We start from the raw sequence: 22,859 nt of genomic DNA, 5'->3' as shown, positions 1-22,859 counted from the left end.
AACACCACCACCACCCTCCAACACCACCACCACCCTCCAACACCACCACCACCCTCCAACACCACCACCACCCTCCAACACCACCACCACCCTCCACCACCACCACCACCCTCCAACACCACCACCACCCTCCAACACCACCACCACCCTCCAACACCACCACCACCCTCCAACACCACCACCACCCTCCAACACCACCACCACCCTCCAACACCACCACCACCCTCCAACACCACCACCACCCTCCAACACCACCACCACCCTCCAACACCACCACCACCCTCCAACACCACCACCACCCTCCAACACCACCACCACCCTCCAACACCACCACCCTCCAACACCACCACCACCCTCCACCACCACCACCACCCTCCAACAACAACACCACCCTCCAACACCACCACCACCCTCCAACACCACCACCACCCTCCAACAACACCACCACCCTCCAACACCACCACCACCCTCCAACACCACCACCACCCTCCACCAACAACACCACCCTCCAACAACACCACCACCCTCCAACAACACCACCACCCTCCACCAACACCACCACCCTCCAACACCTCCACCACCCTCCTACACCACCACCACCCTCCACCAACACCACCACCCTCCACCAACAACACCACCCTCCAACACCACCACCATCCTCCAACACCACCACCACCCTGCAACACCACCACCCTCCACCAACACCACCACCCTCCACCAACAACACCACCCTCCAACACCACCACCACCCTCCAACACCACCACCACCCTCCAACACCACCACCACCCTCCAACAACACCACCACCCTCCAACAACACCACCACCCTCCAACACCACCACCACCCTCCAACACCACCATCACCCTCCAACAACACCCCCACCACCCTCCAACAACACCCCCACCACCCTCCAACAACACCCCCACCACCCTCCAACAACACCACCACCCTCCAACAACACCCCCACCACCCTCCAACAATACCCCCACCACCCTCCAACAACAACACCCCCACCACCCTCCAACAACACCACCCCCTCCAACAACAACAACCCCACCACCCTCCAACAACAACCCCACCACCCTCCAACAACAACCCCACCACCCTCCAACAACAACCCCACCACCCTCCAACAACAACAACACCACCCTCCAACAACAACAACACCACCCTCCAACAACAACAACACCACCCTCCAACAACAACAACACCACCCTCCAACAACAACACCACCACCCTCCAACAACAACACCACCACCCTCCAACAACAACACCACCACCCTCCAACAACAACACCACCACCCTCCAACAACAACACCACCACCCTCCAACAACAACACCACCATCCTCCAACAACACCACCACCACCACCACCCTACACCACCACAACCACCCACCACACCCACCACCCACCACACCCACCACCCTCCAACACCACCACCACCACCACCCTCCAACAACACCACCACCACCCAACACCACCACCACCACCCTCCAACAACAACACCACCCTCCAACAACAACACCCCCACCACCCAACACCACCACCACCACCCTACACCACCACCACCACCCACCACACCCCAACAACACCACCACCACCACCCTCCAACAACACCACCACCCTCCAACAACACCACCACCCTCCAACAACACCACCACACTCCAACAACACCACCACCCTCCAACAACACCACCACACTCCAACAACACCACCACACTCCAACAACACCACCACCACCACCACCCTCCAACAACACCACCACCACCCAACACCACCACCACCACCCTCCAACACCACCACCACCACCACCACCCTCCAACAACACCACCACCCTCCAACAACAACACCACCCTCCAACACCACCACCACCACCACCCTACAACAACACCACCACCACCACCACCCTCCAACAACACCACCACCACCCTCCAACAACAACCCCACCACCCTCCCAACAACAACCACCACCCTCCAACAACAACCACCACCCTCCAACAACACCACCACCACCCTCCAACAACAACACCACCACCCTCCAACAACAACACCACCACCCTCCAACAACAACACCACCACCCTCCAACAACACCACCACCCTCCAACAACAACACCACCCTCCAACAACACCACCACCCTCCAACAACACCACCACCCTCAACAACAACAACACCACCACCACCCTCCAACAACAACAACCCCACCATCCTCCAACAACACCACCACCACCACCACCACCCTACACCACCACAACCACCCACCACACACCACCCACCACACCCACCACCCTCCAACACCACCACCACCACCACCCTCCAACAACACCACCACCACCCAACACCACCACCACCACCCTCCAACAACAACACCACCCTCCAACAACAACACCCCACCACCCAACACCACCACCACCCTACACCACCACCACCACCCCACCCCAACAACACCACCACCACCACCCTCCAACAACACCACCACCCTCCAACAACACCACCACCTCCAACAACACCACCACCACCACCACCCTCCAACAACACCACCACCCTCCAACAACACCACCACCACCACCAACAACACCACCACCACCACCACCCTCCAACAACACCACCACCACCCAACACCACCACCACCACCCTCCAACACCACCACCACCACCCTCCAACAACACCACCACCCTCCAACAACAACACCACCCTCCAACACCACCACCACCACCCTACAACAACACCACCACCACCACAACCACCCTCCAACAACACCACCACCACCCTCCAACAACACCACCACCACCACCCTCCACCACCACCCTCCAACAACACCACCACCACCACCCTCCAACAACACCACCACCACCCTCCAACAACACCACCACCACCCTCCCAACAACAACACCACCACCACCACCACCCAACAACACCACCACCACCACCACCCCCCAACACCACCACCACCACCCTCCAACAACACCACCACCACCACCCTCCAACACCACCACCACCCTCCAACACCACCCTCCAACACCACCACCACCCTCCAACCCCACCACCACCCTCCAACACCACCACCACCCTCCAACCACCACCACCACCACCACCACCACCACCACCACCCTCCAACACCACCACCACCCTCCAACACCACCACCACCACCCTCCAACAACACCACCACCACCACCACCACCCTCCAACACCACCACCCTTCAACAACACCACCCTTCAACAACACCACCACCACCCTCCAACAACACCACCACCACCACCCTCCAACAACACCACCACCACCTCCAACACCACCACCACCCTCCAACCACCACCACCACCACCACCACCACCACCACCCTCCCAACACCACCACCCTCCAACACCACCACCACCACCCTCCAACAACACCACCACCACCACCACCTCCAACACCACCACCCTTCAACAACACCACCCCACCACCACCACCCTCCAACAACACCACCACCACCCTCCAACAACACCACCACCACCCTCCAACACCACCACCACCCTCCAACACCACCCTCCAACACCTCCACCACCACCACCACCACCACCACCCTCCAATAACACCACCACCACCACCCCCCAACAACACCACCACCACCACCCTCCAACAACACCACCACCACCACCACCACCCTCCAACACCACCCTCCAACACCACCACCACCCTCCAACCCCACCACCACCCTCCAACACCACCACCACCCTCCAACAACACCACCACCCTCCAACAACACCACCACCACCACCACCACACCCACCACCACCACCACCACCACCACCACCCTCCAACACCACCACCACCACCCTCCAACAACACCACCACCACCACCACCCTCCAACACCACCACCCTCCAACAACACCACCACCACCACCCTCCAACACCACCACCACCCTCCACACCACCACCACAACACCACCACCACCCTCCAACACCACCACCACCCTCCAACACCACCCTCCAACACCACCACCACCACCACCACCCTCCAACACCACCACCACCCTCCAACACCACCACCACCCTCCAACACCACCACCACCCTCCAACACCACCACCACCCTCCAACAACACCACCACCCTCCAACAACACCACCACCCTCCAACAACAACACCACCCTCCAACAACACCACCACCCTCCAACCCCACCACCACCCTCCAACACCACCACCACCCTCCAACAACACCACCACCCTCCAACAACACCACCACAACACCACCACCACCCTCCAACACCACCACCACCACCACCACCACCACCCTCCAACACCACCACCACCACCCTCCAACAACACCACCACCACCACCACCCTCCAACACCACCACCCTCCAACAACACCACCACCACCACCCTCCAACACCACCACCACCCTCCAACACCACCACCACCCTCCAACACCACCACCACCCTCCAACACCACCACCACCCTCCAACACCACCCTCCAACACCACCACCACCACCACCACCCTCCAACACCACCACCACCCTCCAACACCACCACCACCCTCCAACACCACCACCACCCTCCAACACCACCACCACCCTCCAACAACACCACCACCCTCCAACAACACCACCACCCTCCAACAACAACACCACCCTCCAACAACACCACCACCCTCCAACAACACCACCACCACCCAACACCACCACCACCCAACACCACCACCACCCAACACCACCACCACCACCACCAACTCCACCACCACCACCCTCCAACACATTTACATTTACATTTAAGTCATTTAGCAGACGCTCTTATCCAGAGCGACTTACACCACCACCACCACCACCCTCCAACACCACCACCCTTCAACAACACCACCACCACCACCCTCCAACAACACCACCACCACCACCCTCCAACAACTCCACCACCACCACCCTCCAACAACACCACCACCCTCCAACAACACCACCACCCTCCAACAACACCACCACACCCATTATACCCTGAGGCATACCCATTATACCCTGAGGCATACCCATTATACCCTGATGCATACCCATTATACCCTGAAGCATACCCATTATACCCTGAAGCATACCCATTATACCCTGAAGCATACCCATTATACCCTGAGGCATACCCATTATACCCTGAGGCATACCCATTATACCATGACGAATACCCATTTAACTCTAATGTAGGACTATTTGCCTACTAGCCAAATAAAATGCATGCTGCTTGCAACTCACCATTCCAACATAAACATTTAATTCATCCTCCATTCAGTAGTCAGTCTATATCTCCTCCATTTAGTCAGTTGTCTGAAATCCATGTATGTATTATCACTTTAGTCATTAAAATGTTTAACTTCCAAATAAGAAATATAGGCATTGCAATTTAGCCTATCATTTTGGGTACTGGTGTCTTACGGAATGATTTAAAAACTCTGTTTTATAACTGTTTATTATAGGCCTCCCCATAAAAAGAGGCCCTAGCTCGCAGGCCTCTAAATTCATTCGACAAAATAGTTGAAGCAGCATGTACAGTGGCTGATAGGGAAAACAGATCTGGCAATAAGAACAGGCTATAGATAGTCTACTGCGCAAGTCACATAACAAATTGTTATTTACAATGACGGCCTACGAAAAGGCCTCATGCGGGGATGGGATAAATAATGAAATAGGACAAAACACATCGACAAGAGAGACAACAACTCTACATAAAGAGAAACCTAAGACAACAACACAGCATGACAGCAACACATGGCAACACAGCATGGTAGCAACACCACATGGCAGCAGCACAACATGGTACAAACATTATCGGGCACAGACAACAGCACAAAGGGCAAGAAGGTGGAGACAACAATACATCACACAAAGCAGCCACAATGGAGTCTTTCGATATTGAAGAGATGGAGATAAAACTGTCCAGTTGGAGTATTTGAGTGAAGAGATTGAGATAAAACTGTCCAGTTGGAGTATTTGAGTGAAGAGATGGAGATAAAACTGTCCAGTTTGAGTATTTGAGTGAAGAGATGGAGATAAAACTGTCCAGTTGGAGTATTTGAGTGAAGAGATGGAGATAAAACTGTCCAGTTGGAGTATTTGAGTGAAGAGATTGAGATAAAACTGTCCAGTTGGAGTATTTGAGTGAAGAGATTGAGATAAAACTGTCCAGTTGGAGTATTTGAGTGAAGAGATTGAGATAAAACTGTCCAGTTGGAGTATTTGAGTGAAGAGATTGAGATAAAACTGTCCAGTTTGAGTCTTTGAGTGAAGAGATGGAGATAAAACTGTCCAGTTTGAGTCTTTGAGTGAAGAGATGGAGATAAAACTGTCCAGTTTGAGTCTTTGAGTGAAGAGATGGAGATAAAACTGTCCAGTTTGAGTCTTTGAGTGAAGAGATGGAGATAAAACTGTCCAGTTGGAGTATTTGAGTGAAGAGATTGAGATAAAACTGTCCAGTTGGAGTATTTGAGTGAAGAGATTGAGATAAAACTGTCCAGTTTGAGTATTTGAGTGAAGAGATGGAGATAAAACTGTCCAGTTTGAGTGTTTGTTACAGCTTGTTTCAGTCGCTAGCTGCAGTGAACTGAAAAGAGGAGCGACCCAGGGATGTGTGGGCTTTAAGGACCTTTAACAGAATGTGACTGGCAGAACAGGTGTTGAATGTGGAGGATGAGGGCTGTAGTAGATATCTCACATAGGAGGGAGTGAACAGGTGTTGAATGTGGAGGATGAGGGCTGGTAGTAGGCATTGAGGCCTAAGAGGGTTTTATAAAAAAGCATCAACCAGTGGGTCTTGCGACGGGTATACAGAGATAACCAGTTTACAGAGGAGTATAGAGTGCAGTGATGTGTCCTATAAGAAACATTGGTGGCAAATCTGATGGCTGAATGCTAAAGAACATCTAGCCGCTCCAGAACACTCTACATTTTACATTACATTTAAGTCATTTAGCAGACGCTCTTATCCAGAGCGACTTACAAATTGGTGCATTCACCTTATGACATCCAGTGGGACAGTCACTTAACAATAGTGCATCTAAAACTTAGGGGGGGTGGGGTGAGAGGGATTACTTAACCTATCCTAGGTATTCCTTAAAGAGGTGGGGTTTCAGGTGTCTCCGGAAGGTGGTGATTGACTCCGCTGTCCTGGCATCGTGAGGGAGTTTGTTCCACCATTGGGGGGCCAGGGCAGCGAACAGTTTTGACTGGGCTGAGCGGGAGCTGTACTCTTACCTGCCGATCTATAAATTATATCTCCGTAAAGTAGCATGAGGAAAATGGTCATCTGAATCATTGTTAGTTTGGCAGCTGGGGTGAAAGAGGAGCGATTACGATAGAGGAAACCACGTCTAGATTGAACTTTAGCCTGCAGCTTTGATATGTGCTGAGAGAAGGACAGTGTACGGTCTAGCCATACACCCAAGTACTTGTTTGAGGGGACTACCTCAAGCCCACGAGAATGGAATGTTCTACCATATCAAAAGCTTTGGCCAAGTCAATACTAAAAGCAGCACAACATTGCTTAGAATCAAGGGCAATGATGACATCATTGAGGACCTTTAAGGTCGCAGTGACACATCCATAACCTGAGCGGAAACCAGATTGCAAACCAGAGAGAATAATATAGACTTCAAGAAAGCTAATCGGTTGAATATTGACAAGTTTTCCAACACTTTTGATAAACAGGGCAAAATAGAAATTGGCCTATAAGAGTTAGGATCAGCTTGATCTCCCCCTTTAAATAAAGGATGAACTGTGGCTGCCTTCCAAGCAATAGGAACCTCCCCAGAAAGGAGAGACGGGTTAAAAAGGTTGGAGATCGACTCAGTGATTATAGGGCCAGTAACCTTAAAGAAGAAAGCGGGTCAAATTTCAGTGTTTCAGGAGCTCCTTTAGCACCTCGGACTCAGTGTCCTACAGGGAGAAACTTTGAAACGGGGCAGAGGAGAAGGAGGAATGAGCGTCAGGGTTGGTCGCATTAGAAGGGGTGAGAGATGAGGAAATGTTGGATGGTTAAGAAGGCATGACTGAGTCAAATAGGAATCCTGAACGACAGAGACACAGCCAGAGCAAGAGAGACAGAGCAAGAGAGACAGAGCAAGAGAGCAACAGAGAGCGAGAGAGCCAGAGCGCGACAGAGAGAGACAGAGCCAGAGCAAGAGAGACAGAGCAAGAGAGACAGAGCCAGAGCGCGACAGAGCCAGAGCGCGACAGAGAGCGACAGAGCCAGAGCGCGACAGAGAGAGACAGAGCCAGAGCCAGAGAGACAGAGCAAGAGAGACAGAGCAAGAGAGAGAGCCAGAGCAAGAGAGACAGAGCAAGAGAGACAGAGAGCGCGACAGAGCCAGAGCGCGAGAGACAGAGCCAGAGACAAGAGAGACAGAGCAAGAGAGACAGAGAGCCAGAGAGAGAGCCAGAGCGCGACAGAGCCAGAGCAGAGTAAGAGAGAGCAAGAGAAGCAAGAGACAGAGACAGAGCCAGAGACAGAGAGAGACAGAGCCAGAGCAAGAGAGACAGAGCAAGAGAGACAGAGCAAGAGAGCGACAGAGAGAGCCAGAGCAAGAGAGACAGAGACAGAGCCAGAGAGACAGAGACAGAGCCAGAGAGACAGAGACAGAGCCAGAGAGACAGAGACAGAGCGAGCGAGAGAGACAGAGCAAGAGAGACAGAGACAGAGCCAGAGAGACAGAGCCAGAGAGACAGAGCCAGAGAGACAGAGCCAGAGAGACAGAGACAGAGCCAGAGAGACAGAGACAGAGACAGAGCCAGAGAGACAGAGACAGAGCCAGAGAGACAGAGCGAGCCAGAGAGACAGAGACAGAGTGAGAGAGACAGAGCGACAGAGAGCGAGTCCTCACCGTGAGCTCATCCTGCAGACAGACTGGTAGGAGGAGAGAGGCATGTAGACCACAGCAGAGTTGTAGCACAACATGAGGAAACACAGCACTTCAAACCTGAAACAAAAACACAGGAACACTGTCAGACATCTGCCACCCCGTCCTCCACTACGCCCCCCCCAGTGTAGGCCTCCGGGGGTTAGGGGTCAGGAGTACCTGTTCTGGGCAGTGAAAGTTTCTCTCTGAGGGTGCAGCCCGCTGTAGACGACCCTGATGAGGTCATGATGACTCAGAGCTCCCTCGGTCAGACCCATGGAGCCCAGACTGGAGGGCTGGAAAGGAAGCCACACACACACACATCAACAACTAACAGCAACTAACTAACCATTTAGCAGAGGAGACCATTACATTCTGACACACAGCATTATTTAACTGATGAATGAGACCATTGCAGTCTGACACACAGCAGTATTTAACTGATGAATGAGACCATTGCAGTCTGACACACAGCAGTATTTAACTGATGAATGAGACCATTGCAGTCTGACACACAGCAGTATTTAACTGATGAATGAGACCATTGCAGTCTGACACACAGCAGTATTTAACTGATGAATGAGACCATTGCAGTCTGACACACAGCAGTATTTAACTGATGAATGAGACCATTGCAGTCTGACACACAGCAGTATTTAACTGATGAATGAGACCATTGCAGTCTGACACACAGCAGTATTTAACTGATGAATGAGACCATTGCAGTCTGACACACAGCAGTATTTAACTGATGAATGAGACCATTGCAGTCTGACACACAGCAGTATTTAACTGATGAATGAGACCATTGCAGTCTGACACACAGCAGTATTTAACTGATGAATGAGACCATTGCAGTCTGACACACAGCAGTATTTAACTGATGAATGAGACCATTGCAGTCTGACACACAGCAGTATTTAACTGATGAATATATGAGACCATTGCAGCCTGACACGGTCTGCCCATAATGTTTATTTTTATGCAACAACTAAAGAACTTTCTAGGCCAATGACAAGCATACCAATAACAAGATGTAGCCACTGCAGAAATTAAATTGGAAATATATATGGAGACTGTTTAATGCCCAAAATGATGGGGTTAAATCCACTCTTCTGGGAAGGTTTTACAGTAGATGTTGGAACATTGCTGCTATAACAGTCTCCACTCTTCTGGGAAGGCTTTCCACTAGATGTTGGAACATTGCTGCTATAACAGCCTCCACTCTTCTGGGAAGGCTTTCCTCTAGATGTTGGAACATTGCTGCTATAACAGCCTCCACTCTTCTGGGAAGGCTTTACAGTAGATGTTGGAACATTGCTGCAGGGACTTGTTTCCATTCAGCCACAAGAGCATTAGTGAGGTCGGGCGCTGATGTTGGGTGATTAGGCCTGGCTCGCAGTCGGCGTTCCAATTCATCCCAAAGGTGTCAGATGCGTTAGAGGTCAACCGGGTTCTGTGCGGCCAATCAAGTTCTTCCACACCGATCTCGACAAACCATTTCTGTATGGACCTTGCTTTGTGCGGGGGAATTGTCATGCAGAAACAGGAAAGAGACTTCCCAAAACTGTTGCTACACATTTGGAAGCACATAATCTTCTAGAATGTCATTGTATGCTGTAGCATTAAGATTTCCCTCGACTGGCCTAGCCAGAAACATGAAAAAAAGCCGCAGACCATTTTTCCTATTCCACCAAACTTTAGTCGGTACTATGCATTGGGGCAGGTAGCATTCTCCTGGCATCCGACAAACCCAGATTCATCCGTCGGACTGCCAGATGGTGAAGCGTGATTCATCACTCCAGAGAACACGTTTCCACTGCTCCAGAGTCCAATGGCAGCGAGATTTACACCACTCCATCCGATGCTTGGCATTGAGCATGGTGATCTTAAGCTTGCTTCAAGAGAAGAACTCTAACCTGGAAGCTTAAAAGAAATCTCGCTATGCCCTGCGACAAACCATCAAACAGGCAAAGCTTCAACACAGGACTAAGATCAAATCGGACTACATCGGCTCCGCTCGTCGGTTGTGGCAGGGCAAACCATTACAGACCACAAAGGGAAGCACAGCCGAGAGCTGCCCAGTGACACGAGTCTACCAGACCAGCTAAATAACTTCTATTCTCGCGTCGAGGCAAATAACACTGAAACATTCATGAGAGCATCAGCTGTTCCGGACGACTGTGTGATCACGCTCTCCGTAGCTGATGTTAGTAAAACGTTTAAAGAGGTCAGCATTCACAAGGCCGCAGACGGATTACCAGGACATGTACTCCGAGCATGCGCTGACCAACTGGAAAGTGTCTTCACTGACATGTTCAACCTCTCCCTGTCTGAGTCTGTAATACCCACATGTTTCAAGCAGACCACCATAGTCCCTGTGCCCAAGAACACTAAGGTAACCTGCCTAAATGAGTACAGACCTGTAGCACTCACGTCTGTAGCCATGAAATGCTTTGAAAGGCTGGTCATGGCTCACATCAACACCATTATCCCAGAAACCCTAGACCCACTCCAATTTGCATACCGTACGAACAGATCCACAGATGATGCAATCTCTTTTGCACTCCACACTGCCCTTTCCCACCTGGACTAGAGGAACACCTATGTGAGAATGCTATTCATTGACTACAGCTCAGCGTTCAACACCATAGTGCCCTCAAAGCTCATCACTAAGCTAAGGATCCTGGGACTAAACACCTCCCTCTGCAAATGGATCCTGGACTTCCTGACGGGCCGCACCCAGATGGTAAGGGTAGGTAACATCCGCGACACTGAGCCTCAACACCGGGGCCCCTCTGGGGTGTGTGCTCAGTCCACACCTCTACTCCATGTTCACTCATGACTGCATGGCCAGGCACGACTCCTACACAATCATTAAGTTTGCTGATGACACAACACTGGTAGGCCTGATCACCAACAACGAAGAAACGACCTATAGGGAGGTGGTCACAGATCTGGCCGTGTGGTGCCAGGATAACAACCTCTCCCTCAACGTGATCAAGACAAAGGAGATGATTGTGGACTACAGGAAAAGGAGGACCGAGCACGCCCCCATTCTCATCGATGGGGTTGTAGTGGAGCAGGTTGAGAGCTTCAAGATCCTTGGTGTCCACATCACCAACAAACTATCATGGTCCAAACACAACAAGACAGTCGTGGAGAGGGCACAACAAAACCCATTCCCCCTCAGGAGACTGAAAAGATTTGGCATGGGTCCTCAGATCCTCAAATGGTTCTACAGCTGCACCGCCGAGAGCATTCTGACTGGTTGCATCACTGCCTGGTACGGCAACTGCTCGCCCTCCGACCGCAAGGCACTACAGAGGGTAGTGCATACGGCCCAGTACATCACCGTTTCCGGCCATCCAGGACCTCTATATGTGTCAGAGAAAGGCCTAAAAATTGTCAAAGACTCCAGCCATGCAAGTCAAAGACTGTTCTCTCTGCTACCGCACGGCGAGTGGTACCGGAGCCCCAAGTCATAGACTGTTCTCTCTGCTACCGCACGGCGAGCGGTACCGGAGCCCCAAGTCATAGACTGTTCTCTCTGCTACTGCACGGCGAGCGGTACCGGAGCACCAAGTCTAGGTCCAAGAGGCTTCTGAAAACAACTTCTAACCCCAAGCCATAAGACTCAGCCAATCTAATTGCATTGCCCCCCTCCCTTCTACGCTGCTGCTACTCTGTTATCATCTATGCATAGTCACTTTAATAACTCTACCTACATGTACATAATACCTCAATTACCTTGAGACCGGTGCCCCCGTACATTGACTCTGTACTGTAATACCCTGTATATAGCCTCCACATTGACTCTGTACCGTAATACCCTGTATATAGACTCCACATTGACTCTGTACCGTAATACCCTGTATATAGCCTCCACATTGACTCTGTACCGTAATACCCTGTATATAGCCCCACTGTTGTTATTTACTGCTGCTCTTTAAGTATTTCTTATCTATTATTTTCTTAAAACTGCATTGTTGGAATATAGATTCACTACATATGCATTTAAATGTGTGAAAGCAACAGCGAACATTTGAAATCAAATTGTATTTGTCACATGAACTGAATACAACAGGAGACCTTAAAGTGAAATGCTTACAAGGCCTTAACCAATCCTGCAATAATAAACTCAGCAAAAAAATATACCTCCTTTTTCAGGACCCTGTCTCTCGACGACAACTAGTAAAAATCCAAATAACTTGACAGATCTTCATTGTAAAGGGTTTAAAAACTGTTTCCCATTCTTGTTCAATGAACCAAAAACAATTCATGAACATGCACCTGTGGAACGGTCAATAAGACACTCACAGCTTACAGACGGTAGGCAATTAAGGTCACAGTTATGAAAACTTAGGACACTAAAGAGGCCTTTCTACTGACTCTGAAAAACACCAAAAGAAAGATGCCCAGGGTCCCTGCTCATCTGCGTGAACATGCCTTAGGCATGCTGCAAGGAGGCTTGAGGACTGCAGATGTGGCCAGAGCAATAAATTACAATGTCCGTACTGTGAGACTGTAAGACAGCACTACAGGGAGACAGGACGGACAGCTGATCGTCCTCGCAGTGGCAGACTACGTGTAACACCTGCACAGGATCGGGACATCCGAACATCACACCTGTGTGACAGGTACAGGATGGCAACAACTGCCTGAGTTACACCAGAAATGCACAATCCCTCCATCAGTGCTCAGACTGTCCGCAATAGGCTGAGAGAGGCTGGACTGAGGGCATGTAGGCCTGTTGTAAGGCAGGCCCTCACCAGACATCACCGACAACAACGTTGCCCATGGGCACAAACCCACTGTCACTGGACCAGACAGGACTGGCGAAAAGTGCTCTTCACTGATGAGTCGCGGTTTTGTCTCATCAGGGGTGATGGTCAGATTCGTGTTTATCGTCAAAGGAATGAGCATTACACTGAGGCCTGTACTCTGGAGCGGGATCGATTTGGAGGTGGAGGGTCCGTCATGGTCTGGGGCGGTGTGTCACAGCATCATCGGACTGAGCTTGTTGTCATTGCAGGCAATCTCAACGCTGTGCGTTACAGGAAACAAATCCTCCTCCCTCATGTGGTACCCTTCCTGCAGGCTCATCCTGACATGACCCTCCAGCATGACAATGCCACCAGCCATACTGCTCGTTCTGTGTGTGATTTCCTGCAAGACAGAAATGTCAGTGTTCTGCCATGGCCAGCGAAGAGCCCGGATCTCAAACCCATTGAGCACGTCTGGGACCTGTTGGATTGGAGGGTGAGGGGTAGGGTCATTCACCCCAGAAATGTCCGGGAACTTGCAGGTGCCTTGGTGGAAGTGTGGGGTAACATCCGATCCTCGTTTGCTAAGTCAAACGACACCGCTGGTTCTGCTCACACTGCCCTACCCTATGCTCTGACCTCTTTCTCCCCTCTCTCTCCAGATGAAATCTCGCGTCTTGTGACGGCCGGCCGCCCAACAACCTGCCCGCTTGACCCTATCCCCTCCTCTCTTCTCCAGACCATTTCCGGAGACCTTCTCCCTTACCTCACCTCGCTCATCAACTCATCCCTGACCGTTGGCTACGTCCCTTCCGTCTTCAAGAGAGCGAGAGTTGCACCCCTTCTGAAAAAACCTACACTCGATCCCTCCGATGTCAACAATTACAGACCAGTATCCCTTCTTTCTTTTCTCTCCAAAACTCTTGAACGTGCCGTCCTTGGCCAGCTCTCCCGCTATCTCTCTCTGAATGACCTTCTTGATCCAAATCAGTCAGGTTTCAAGACTAGTCATTCAACTGAGACTGCTCTCCTCTGTATCACGGAGGCGCTCCGCACTGCTAAAGCTAACTCTCTCTCCTCTGCTCTCATCCTTCTAGATCTATCGGCTGCCTTCGATACTGTGAACCATCAGATCCTCCTCTCCACCCTCTCCGAGTTGGGCATCTCCGGCGCGGCCCACGCTTGGATTGCGTCCTACCTGACAGGTGTACCAGGTGGCGTGGCGAGAATCTGTCTCCTCACCACGCGCTCTCACCACTGGTGTCCCCCAGGGCTCTGTTCTTGGCCCTCTCCTATTCTCGCTATACACCAAGTCACTTGGCTCTGTCATAACCTCACATGGTCTCTCTTATCATTGCTATGACACACAATTAATCTTCTCCTTTCCCCTTCTGATGACCAATCGCATCTCTGCATGTCTGGCAGACATATCAGTGTGGATGACGGATCACCACCTCAAGCTGAACCTCGGCAAGACGGAGCTGCTCTTCCTCCCGGGAAGGACTGCCCGTTCCATGATCTCGCCATCACGGTTGACAACTCCACTGTGTCCTCCTCCCAGAGCGCCAAGAACCTTGGTGTGATCCTGGACAACACCCTGTCGTTCTCAACTAACATCAAGGCGGTGGCCCGTTCCTGTAGGTTCATGCTCTACAACATCCGCAGAGTACGACCCTGCCTCACACAGGAAGCGGCGCAGGTCCTAATCCAGGCACTTGTCATCTCCCGTCTGGATTACTGCAACTCGCTGTTGGCTGGGCTCCCTGCCTGTGCCATTAAACCCTTCAACTCATCCAGAACGCCGCAGCCCGTCTGGTGTTCAACCTTCCCAAGTTCTCTCACGTCACCCCGCTGCTCCGTTCTCTCCACTGGCTTCCAGTTGAAGCTCGCATCCGCTACAAGACCATGGTGCTTGCCTACGGAGCTGTGAGGGGAACGGCACCTCAGTACCTCCAGGCTCTGATCAGGCCCTACACCCAAACAAGGGCACTGCGTTCATCCACCTCTGGCCTGCTCGCCTCCCTACCACTGAGGAAGTACAGCTCCCGCTCAGCCCAGTCAAAACTGTTCGCTGCCCTGGCCCCCCAATGGTGGAACAAACTCCCTCACGACGCCAGGACAGCGGAGTCAATCACCACCTTCCGGAGACACCTGAAACCCCACCTCTTTAAGGAATACCTAGGATAGGTTAAGTAATCCCTCTCACCCCACCCCCCCCTAAGTTTTAGATGCACTATTGTTAAGTGACTGTCCCACTGGATGTCATAAGGTGAATGCACCAATTTGTAAGTCGCTCTGGATAAGAGCGTCTGCTAAATGACTTAAATGTAAATGTAAATGTATCTCACAGCAAGAACTAGCAAATCTAGTGCAGGCCATGAGGAGGAGATGCACTGCAGTACTTAATGCAGCTGGTCGCCACACCAGATACTGACTGTTACTTTTGATTTTGACCCCCCCTTTGTTCAGGGACACATTATTCCATTTCTGTTAGTCACATGTCTGTGGAACCTGTTCAGTTTATGTCTCAGTTGTTGAATCTTGTTTATGTTCATACAAATATTTACACATGTTAAGTTTGCTGAAAATAAACACAGTTGACAGTGAGAGGATGTTTCTTTTGTTGCTGGGTTTAGCTAGCCCTTCACGTTTGAAACAAGACATTTTCATTCATCATTTCTTACCCTCTGAGTGGGTGCCATGTTTATCGTACTTGTACAATGTATCGTTTCCTTGGTTCATATTGTTCATGTTCATATTGTTCATATTTCCTGGGTTATGTCAGAGTTCCGTGCGTCTGTCAGTCTGCTTGTGGGAGAGAATGCCTCAACGCACATAGAAATAGGCCCCATATGAGACTACACGCCACAGCACTGCAGTAAGGACAGGCAGCCTTCAAATAGGAACATTGGCCTGGGCTGAACTGGCACACTGTATTGTAGAATACAGCTCTCCTCTGAGGTGATGCAGAGCCAGAGACACTCAGTCAATGTGGCAGTGAGCAGAGACCTCCTTTCAGTGAACTGGTTTCTGGTATCAGGGGGAGAAAGCAGAGAGGGAATTCATTCTGGATGAGACTAGTAGTGTATGGAGGATATGGTAGTCCAGCATGCTGTGGGGTAAGACTGATGTCACGTAGAGCGCTGCCTCCTGTTGGAGGGGGGGGCCGCTTAGGGGTCGGCAGGGGGAGCAGGCTTTTATTAAGGAACTCAGTCCGGCTTTAGCCTCTAAAGTTGGAATAGCAGAACTCACAAAGTGACATTTCTAAATTGGGTAGTACATCATCAGTTCCTCTTGTCATGTCAGTCACTGCAGACCTTAGAGAGATATTTATAACTAGTGAGAAATGTCCTGATTAACTAGCCCATGTCAGCTAACGTTTAGCCCATAGAGTTAAAGAGTTAGTCATCAATCAAATATCACACGAATACACATTAGACATGGTACAATGTGTATAATTGCAAGAAAATAAGCTTTAAAGCTGCTAAATGTTTTCTCCGCCAACCAGGGTGGTGTGAACAGTTTGTGCCATAGAAACGGACGTAGCGGGTGTCAGAGGAACTGTAATGTTCCCCAACGCTGGAAAGGGAGCCTGAGTAAAAAGGGTCTTTGTATTACTTTTTACCCCCAATTTCATGATATCAAATTGTTAATTACAGTCTTGTCCCATCGCTGCAACTCCCGTATGAACTCGGGAGAGGCGAAGGTCGAGAGCCATGCATCCTTCGAAATACGACCCTGCCAAGCCGCACTGCTTCTTAACCCGAAAGCCAGCCGCACCATGTGTCGAGGAAACACCGTAGAGCTGGTGACCGTGTCAGCGCACAAGGATTCTTTAAAGCCGGCCAAACCCTTATCTAACCCGGATGACGTTGGGAAAATTGTGCACTGCCACAACGCCCTACTGTTGACCAGGGCCCACAGCGCTCTACAGAGGGAACGGGGTAGTGCTCTACAGAGGGAACAGGGTAGTGCTCTACAGAGGGAACGGGGTAGTGCTCTACAGAGGGAACGGGGTAGTGCTCTACAGAGGGAACGGGGTAGTGCTCTACAGAGGGAACGGGGTAGTGCTCTACAGAGGGAACGGGGTAGTGCCCTACAGAGGGAACGGGGTAGTGCTCTACAGAGGGAACGGGGTAGTGCTCTACAGAGGGAACGGGGTAGTGCTCTACTGTTGACCAGGGTAGTGCTCTACAGAGGGAACAGAGTAGTGCTCTACAGAGGGAACAGGGTAGTGCTCTACAGAGGGAACAGGGTAGTGCTCTACAGAGGGAAAAGGGTAGTGCTCTACAGAGGGAACGGGATAGTGCTCTACAGAGGGAACAGGGTAGTGCTCTACAGAGGGAACAGGGTAGTGCTCTACAGAGGGAACAGGGTAGTACTCTACAGAGGGAACAGGGTAGTGCTTACAGAGGGAACAGGGTAGTGCTCTACTGTTGACCAGGGCCCACAGCGCTCTACAGAGGGAACGGGGTAGTGCTCTACAGAGGGAACAGGGTAGTGCCCTACAGAGGGAACGGGGTGAACGGGGTAGTGCTCTACAGAGGGAACGGGGTAGTGCTCTACAGAGGGAACAGGGTAGTGCTCTACAGAGGGAACAGGGTAGTGCTCTACAGAGGGAACAGGGTAGTGCTCTACAGAGGGAACAGGGTAGTGCTCTACTGTTGACCAGGGTAGTGCTCTACAGAGGGAACGGGGTAGTGCTCTACAGAGGGAACGGGGTAGTGCTCTACAGAGGGAACAGGGTAGTGCTCTACAGAGGGAACAGGGTAGTGCTCTACTGTTGACCGGGGTAGTGCTCTACAGAGGGAACAGGGTAGTGCTCTACAGAGGGAAAAGGGTAGTGCTCTACAGAGGGAACGGGGTAGTGCTCTACAGAGGGAACAGGGTAGTGCTCTACTGTTGACCGGGGTAGTGCTCTACAGAGGGAACGGGGTAGTGCTCTACAGAGGGAACGGGGTAGTGCTCTACAGAGGGAACGGGGTAGTGCTCTACAGAGGGAACAGGGTAGTGCTCTACAGAGGGAACGGGGTAGTGCTCTACAAAGGGAACGGGGTAGTGCTCTACAGAGGGAACGGGGTAGTGCTCTACAGAGGGAACGGGGTAGTGCTCTACTGTTGACCGGGGTAGTGCTCTACAGAGGGAACAGGGTAGTGCTCTACAGAGGGAACAGGGTAGTGCTCTACAGAGGGAACGGGGTAGTGCTCTACAGAGGGAACAGGGTAGTGCTCTACAGAGGGAACAGGGTGCCATTAGACTCAGTGGTTAATGTAATACACCAGACCATAAACACTTCCATTTGGCCTGGTAGAAAGCATCGCTCTCTCCATTCAATAGTAGCTAACAGATTGGTGTGTTCCTGTAAACATCTCCTGGCTAATCAAATGCATTTATAAAGCCCTTCGTACATCAGCTGATATCTCAAAGTGCTGTACAGAAACCCAGCCTAAAACCCCAAACAGCAAGCAATGCAGGTGTAGAAGTACGGTGGCTAGGAAAATGAGCACAGTTCATTGATTCATTGAGTGGCTGCTGCCAACACACTGACTCAACTCCAGCCACTTTAATAATGGGAAATGTAAAATATATCACTAGCCACTTTAAACAATGCTACCTAATATAATGTTTACATACCCTACATTATTCATCTCATATGCATATGTATATACTGTACTCTACAACATCTACTGCATCCTTATGTAATACATGTATCACTAGCCACTTTAACTATGCCACTTTGTTTACATACTCATCTCATATGTATATACTGTACTCAATACCATCTACTGTATAATAATAATAAATAATGTATCTTGCCTATGCCGCTCTGTACCATCACTCATTCATATATGTACATATTTATGTACATATTCGTTATCCCTTTACACTTGTGTCTATAAGGTAGTAGTTTTGGAATTATTAGGTTAGATTACTCGTTGGTTATTACTGCATTGTCGGAACTAGAAGCACAAGCATTTCGCTACACTCGCATTAACATCTGCTAACCATGTGTATGTGACAAATAACATTTGATTTGATTTGATTTGAACACTGCTCCAGATCCAGACATATAGTATCACTAGAGGTGAACAATGAGAGCTAGATAAACCACCGTTACCCCTAGAGGTGAACAATGAGAGCTAGATAAACCACCGTTACCCCTAGAGGTGAACAATGAGAGCTAGATAAACCACCGTTACCCCTAGAGGTGAACAATGAGCTAGATAAACCACCGTTACCCCTAGAGGTGAACAATGAGAGCTAGATAAACCACCGTTACCCCTAGAGGTGACCAATGAGCTAGATAAACCACCGTTACCCCTAGAGGTGAACAATGAGAGCTAGATAAACCACCGTTACCCCTAGAGGTGAACAATGAGAGCTAGATAAACCACCGTTACCCCTAGAGGTGAACAATGAGAGCTAGATAAACCACCGTTACCCCTAGAGGTGAACAATGAGCTAGATAAACCACTGTTACCCCTAGAGGTGACCAATGAGCTAGATAAACCACCGTTACCCCTAGAGGTGACCAATGAGCTAGATAAACCACCGTTACCCCTAGAGGTGAACAATGAGAGCTAGATAAACCACCGTTACCCCTAGAGGTGACCAATGAGAGCTAGATAAACCACCGTTACCCCTAGAGGTGACCAATGAGCTAGATAAACCACCGTTACCCCTAGAGGTGAACAATGAGCTAGATAAACCACCGTTACCCCTAGAGGTGAACAATGAGCTAGATAAACCACCGTTACCCCTAGAGGTGAACAATGAGAGCTAGATAAACCACCGTTACCCCTAGAGGTGAACAATGAGAGCTAGATAAACCACCGTTACCCCTAGAGGTGAACAATGAGAGCTAGATAAACCACCGTTACCCCTAGAGGTGAACAATGAGCTAGATAAACCACCGTTACCCCTAGAGGTGAACAATGAGAGCTAGATAAATCACCGTTACCCCTAGAGGTGACCAATGAGCTAGATAAACCACCGTTACCCCTAGAGGTGAACAATGAGCTAGATAAACCACCGTTACCCCTAGAGGTGAACAATGAGAGCTAGATAAACCACCGTTACCCCTAGAGGTGACCAATGAGCTAGATAAACCACCGTTACCCCTAGAGGTGAACAATGAGCTAGATAAACCACCGTTACCCCTAGAGGTGAACAATGAGCTAGATAAACCACCGTTACCCCTAGAGGTGAACAATGAGCTAGATAAACCACCGTTACCCCTAGAGGTGAACAATGAGCTAGATAAACCACCGTTACCCCTAGAGGTGAACAATGAGCTAGATAAACCACCGTTACCCCTAGAGGTGAACAATGAGAGCTAGATAAACCACCGTTACCCCTAGAGGTGACCAATGAGAGCTAGATAAACCACCGTTACCCCTAGAGGTGAACAATGAGAGCTAGATAAACCACCGTTACCCCTAGAGGTGAACAATGAGAGCTAGATAAACCACCGTTACCCCTAGAGGTGAACAATGAGAGCTAGATAAACCACCGTTACCCCTAGAGGTGAACAATGAGCTAGATAAACCACCGTTACCCCTAGAGGTGAACAATGAGAGCTAGATAAACCACCGTTACCCCTAGAGGTGAACAATGAGAGCTAGATAAACCACCGTTACCCCTAGAGGTGACCAATGAGCTAGATAAACCACCGTTACCCCTAGAGGTGAACAATGAGCTAGATAAACCACCGTTACCCCTAGAGGTGAATAATGAGCTAGATAAACCACCGTTACCCCTAGAGGTGAACAATGAGCTAGATAAACCACCGTTACCCCTAGAGGTGAACAATGAGAGCTAGATAAACCACCGTTACCCCTAGAGGTGACCAATGAGAGCTAGATAAACCACCGTTACCCCTAGAGGTGAACAATGAGAGCTAGATAAACCACCGTTACCCCTAGAGGTGAACAATGAGAGCTAGATAAACCACCGTTACCCCTAGAGGTGAACAATGAGCTAGATAAACCACCGTTACCCCTAGAGGTGAACAATGAGCTAGATAAACCACCGTTACCCCTAGAGGTGAACAATGAGAGCTAGATAAACCACCGTTACCCCTAGAGGTGAACAATGAGAGCTAGATAAACCACCGTTACCCCTAGAGGTGAACAATGAGCTAGATAAACCACCGTTACCCCTAGAGGTGAACAATGAGCAAGATAAACCACCGTTACCCCTAGAGGTGAACAATGAGAGCTAGATAAACCACCGTTAACCCTAGAGGTGAACAATGAGCAAGATAAACCACCGTTACCCCTGGAGGTGAACATAATATCACAGAGCCTCCATTCTTCACCCTCCAGACGGTCAGATAATAAGCCTGTTTTACAGGCAGGAGAGATGGGTGAAGGCGATTAATGTCTCAAATGACCCAATATTCCCTATATAGTGTACTGGAATACGGTACCCTGTGGGATGTGCCAGAGGGCAACAAAACACACATAGAAAAGCCGTTTAATTTTCATAGGTGCAGTGAAATGTGTTGTTTTCCAGAGTCAAGCTTAGTAGTACAGTGCCCCTGGAGCATATCAGCACATTTCCCAAAGGCACAGACAGATTTTTCACCTTGTTGGCTCGGGCATTCGAACCAGCGACCTTTCGGTTACTGGCCCAACACTAAACGCTAGGCTACCAGTCTTACCTCGTGATACACAGAGGGCTTGGACAGGGAGGGGATGGTGAACGACAGGAGCTTGCTGTTCCCATCTTTGTCCACAATCTCCTGAAAAACCAGAGCGAGAAAGTAATGTTGGAGAGCTTTTTGGCCGGGTTGGTTAGTTTGAACAGTCTGGTTGATAGTGTGTGTGTGTGTGTGTGTGTGTGTGTGTGTGTGTGTGTGTGTGTGTGTGTGTGTGTGTGTGTGTGTGTGTGTGTGTGTGTGTGTGTGTGTGTGTGTGTGTGTGTGTGTGTGTGTGTGTGTGTGTGTGTGTGTGTGTGTGTGTGTGTGTGTGTGTGTGTGTGTGCGCTTGTGTGCGCTTGTGTGCGCTTGTGTGTGCGTGAATAAACGTCAGGAAAACGATGAGCTTCAACGGGGCCAAAGGCCGTGTGTTGTGATTCTGGACGGCCAGACCTTTATTTAACTAGGCAAGTCAGTTAGGAACAAATTCTTATTTCCAATGACAGCCTAGGAACAGTGGGTTAACTGCCTGTTCAGGGGCAGAACAACAGATTTGTACCTTGTCAGCTCAGGGATTTGAACTTGCAAACTTCCGGTTACTAG

General features: G+C 50.3%; 1 protein-coding gene across 1 annotated transcript in view; it reads right to left on the bottom strand.

Moving 5' to 3' along the window:
- The window catches only part of LOC124044320 (protein FAM126B-like), a 151,852-nt gene that overhangs the window by 47,863 nt on the left and 81,130 nt on the right, over positions 1 to 22,859 (bottom strand). The window contains exons 6-8 of the mRNA XM_046363982.1: positions 22,281 to 22,361; positions 9,030 to 9,145; positions 8,835 to 8,930 (exon numbers count right to left, since the gene is read on the bottom strand). Of these exons, the coding sequence (XP_046219938.1) occupies positions 8,835 to 8,930; positions 9,030 to 9,145; positions 22,281 to 22,361 (293 nt within the window). The remainder of the gene's footprint in view (positions 1 to 8,834; positions 8,931 to 9,029; positions 9,146 to 22,280; positions 22,362 to 22,859) is intronic.

The sequence above is a fragment of the Oncorhynchus gorbuscha genome, linkage group LG09 (assembly GCF_021184085.1).
Source record: "Oncorhynchus gorbuscha isolate QuinsamMale2020 ecotype Even-year linkage group LG09, OgorEven_v1.0, whole genome shotgun sequence".
Lineage (NCBI taxonomy): Eukaryota > Metazoa > Chordata > Actinopteri > Salmoniformes > Salmonidae > Oncorhynchus > Oncorhynchus gorbuscha.
Note: the sequence above shows the minus strand (reverse complement) of the source record. Positions and strands in the feature narration are given on the sequence as shown.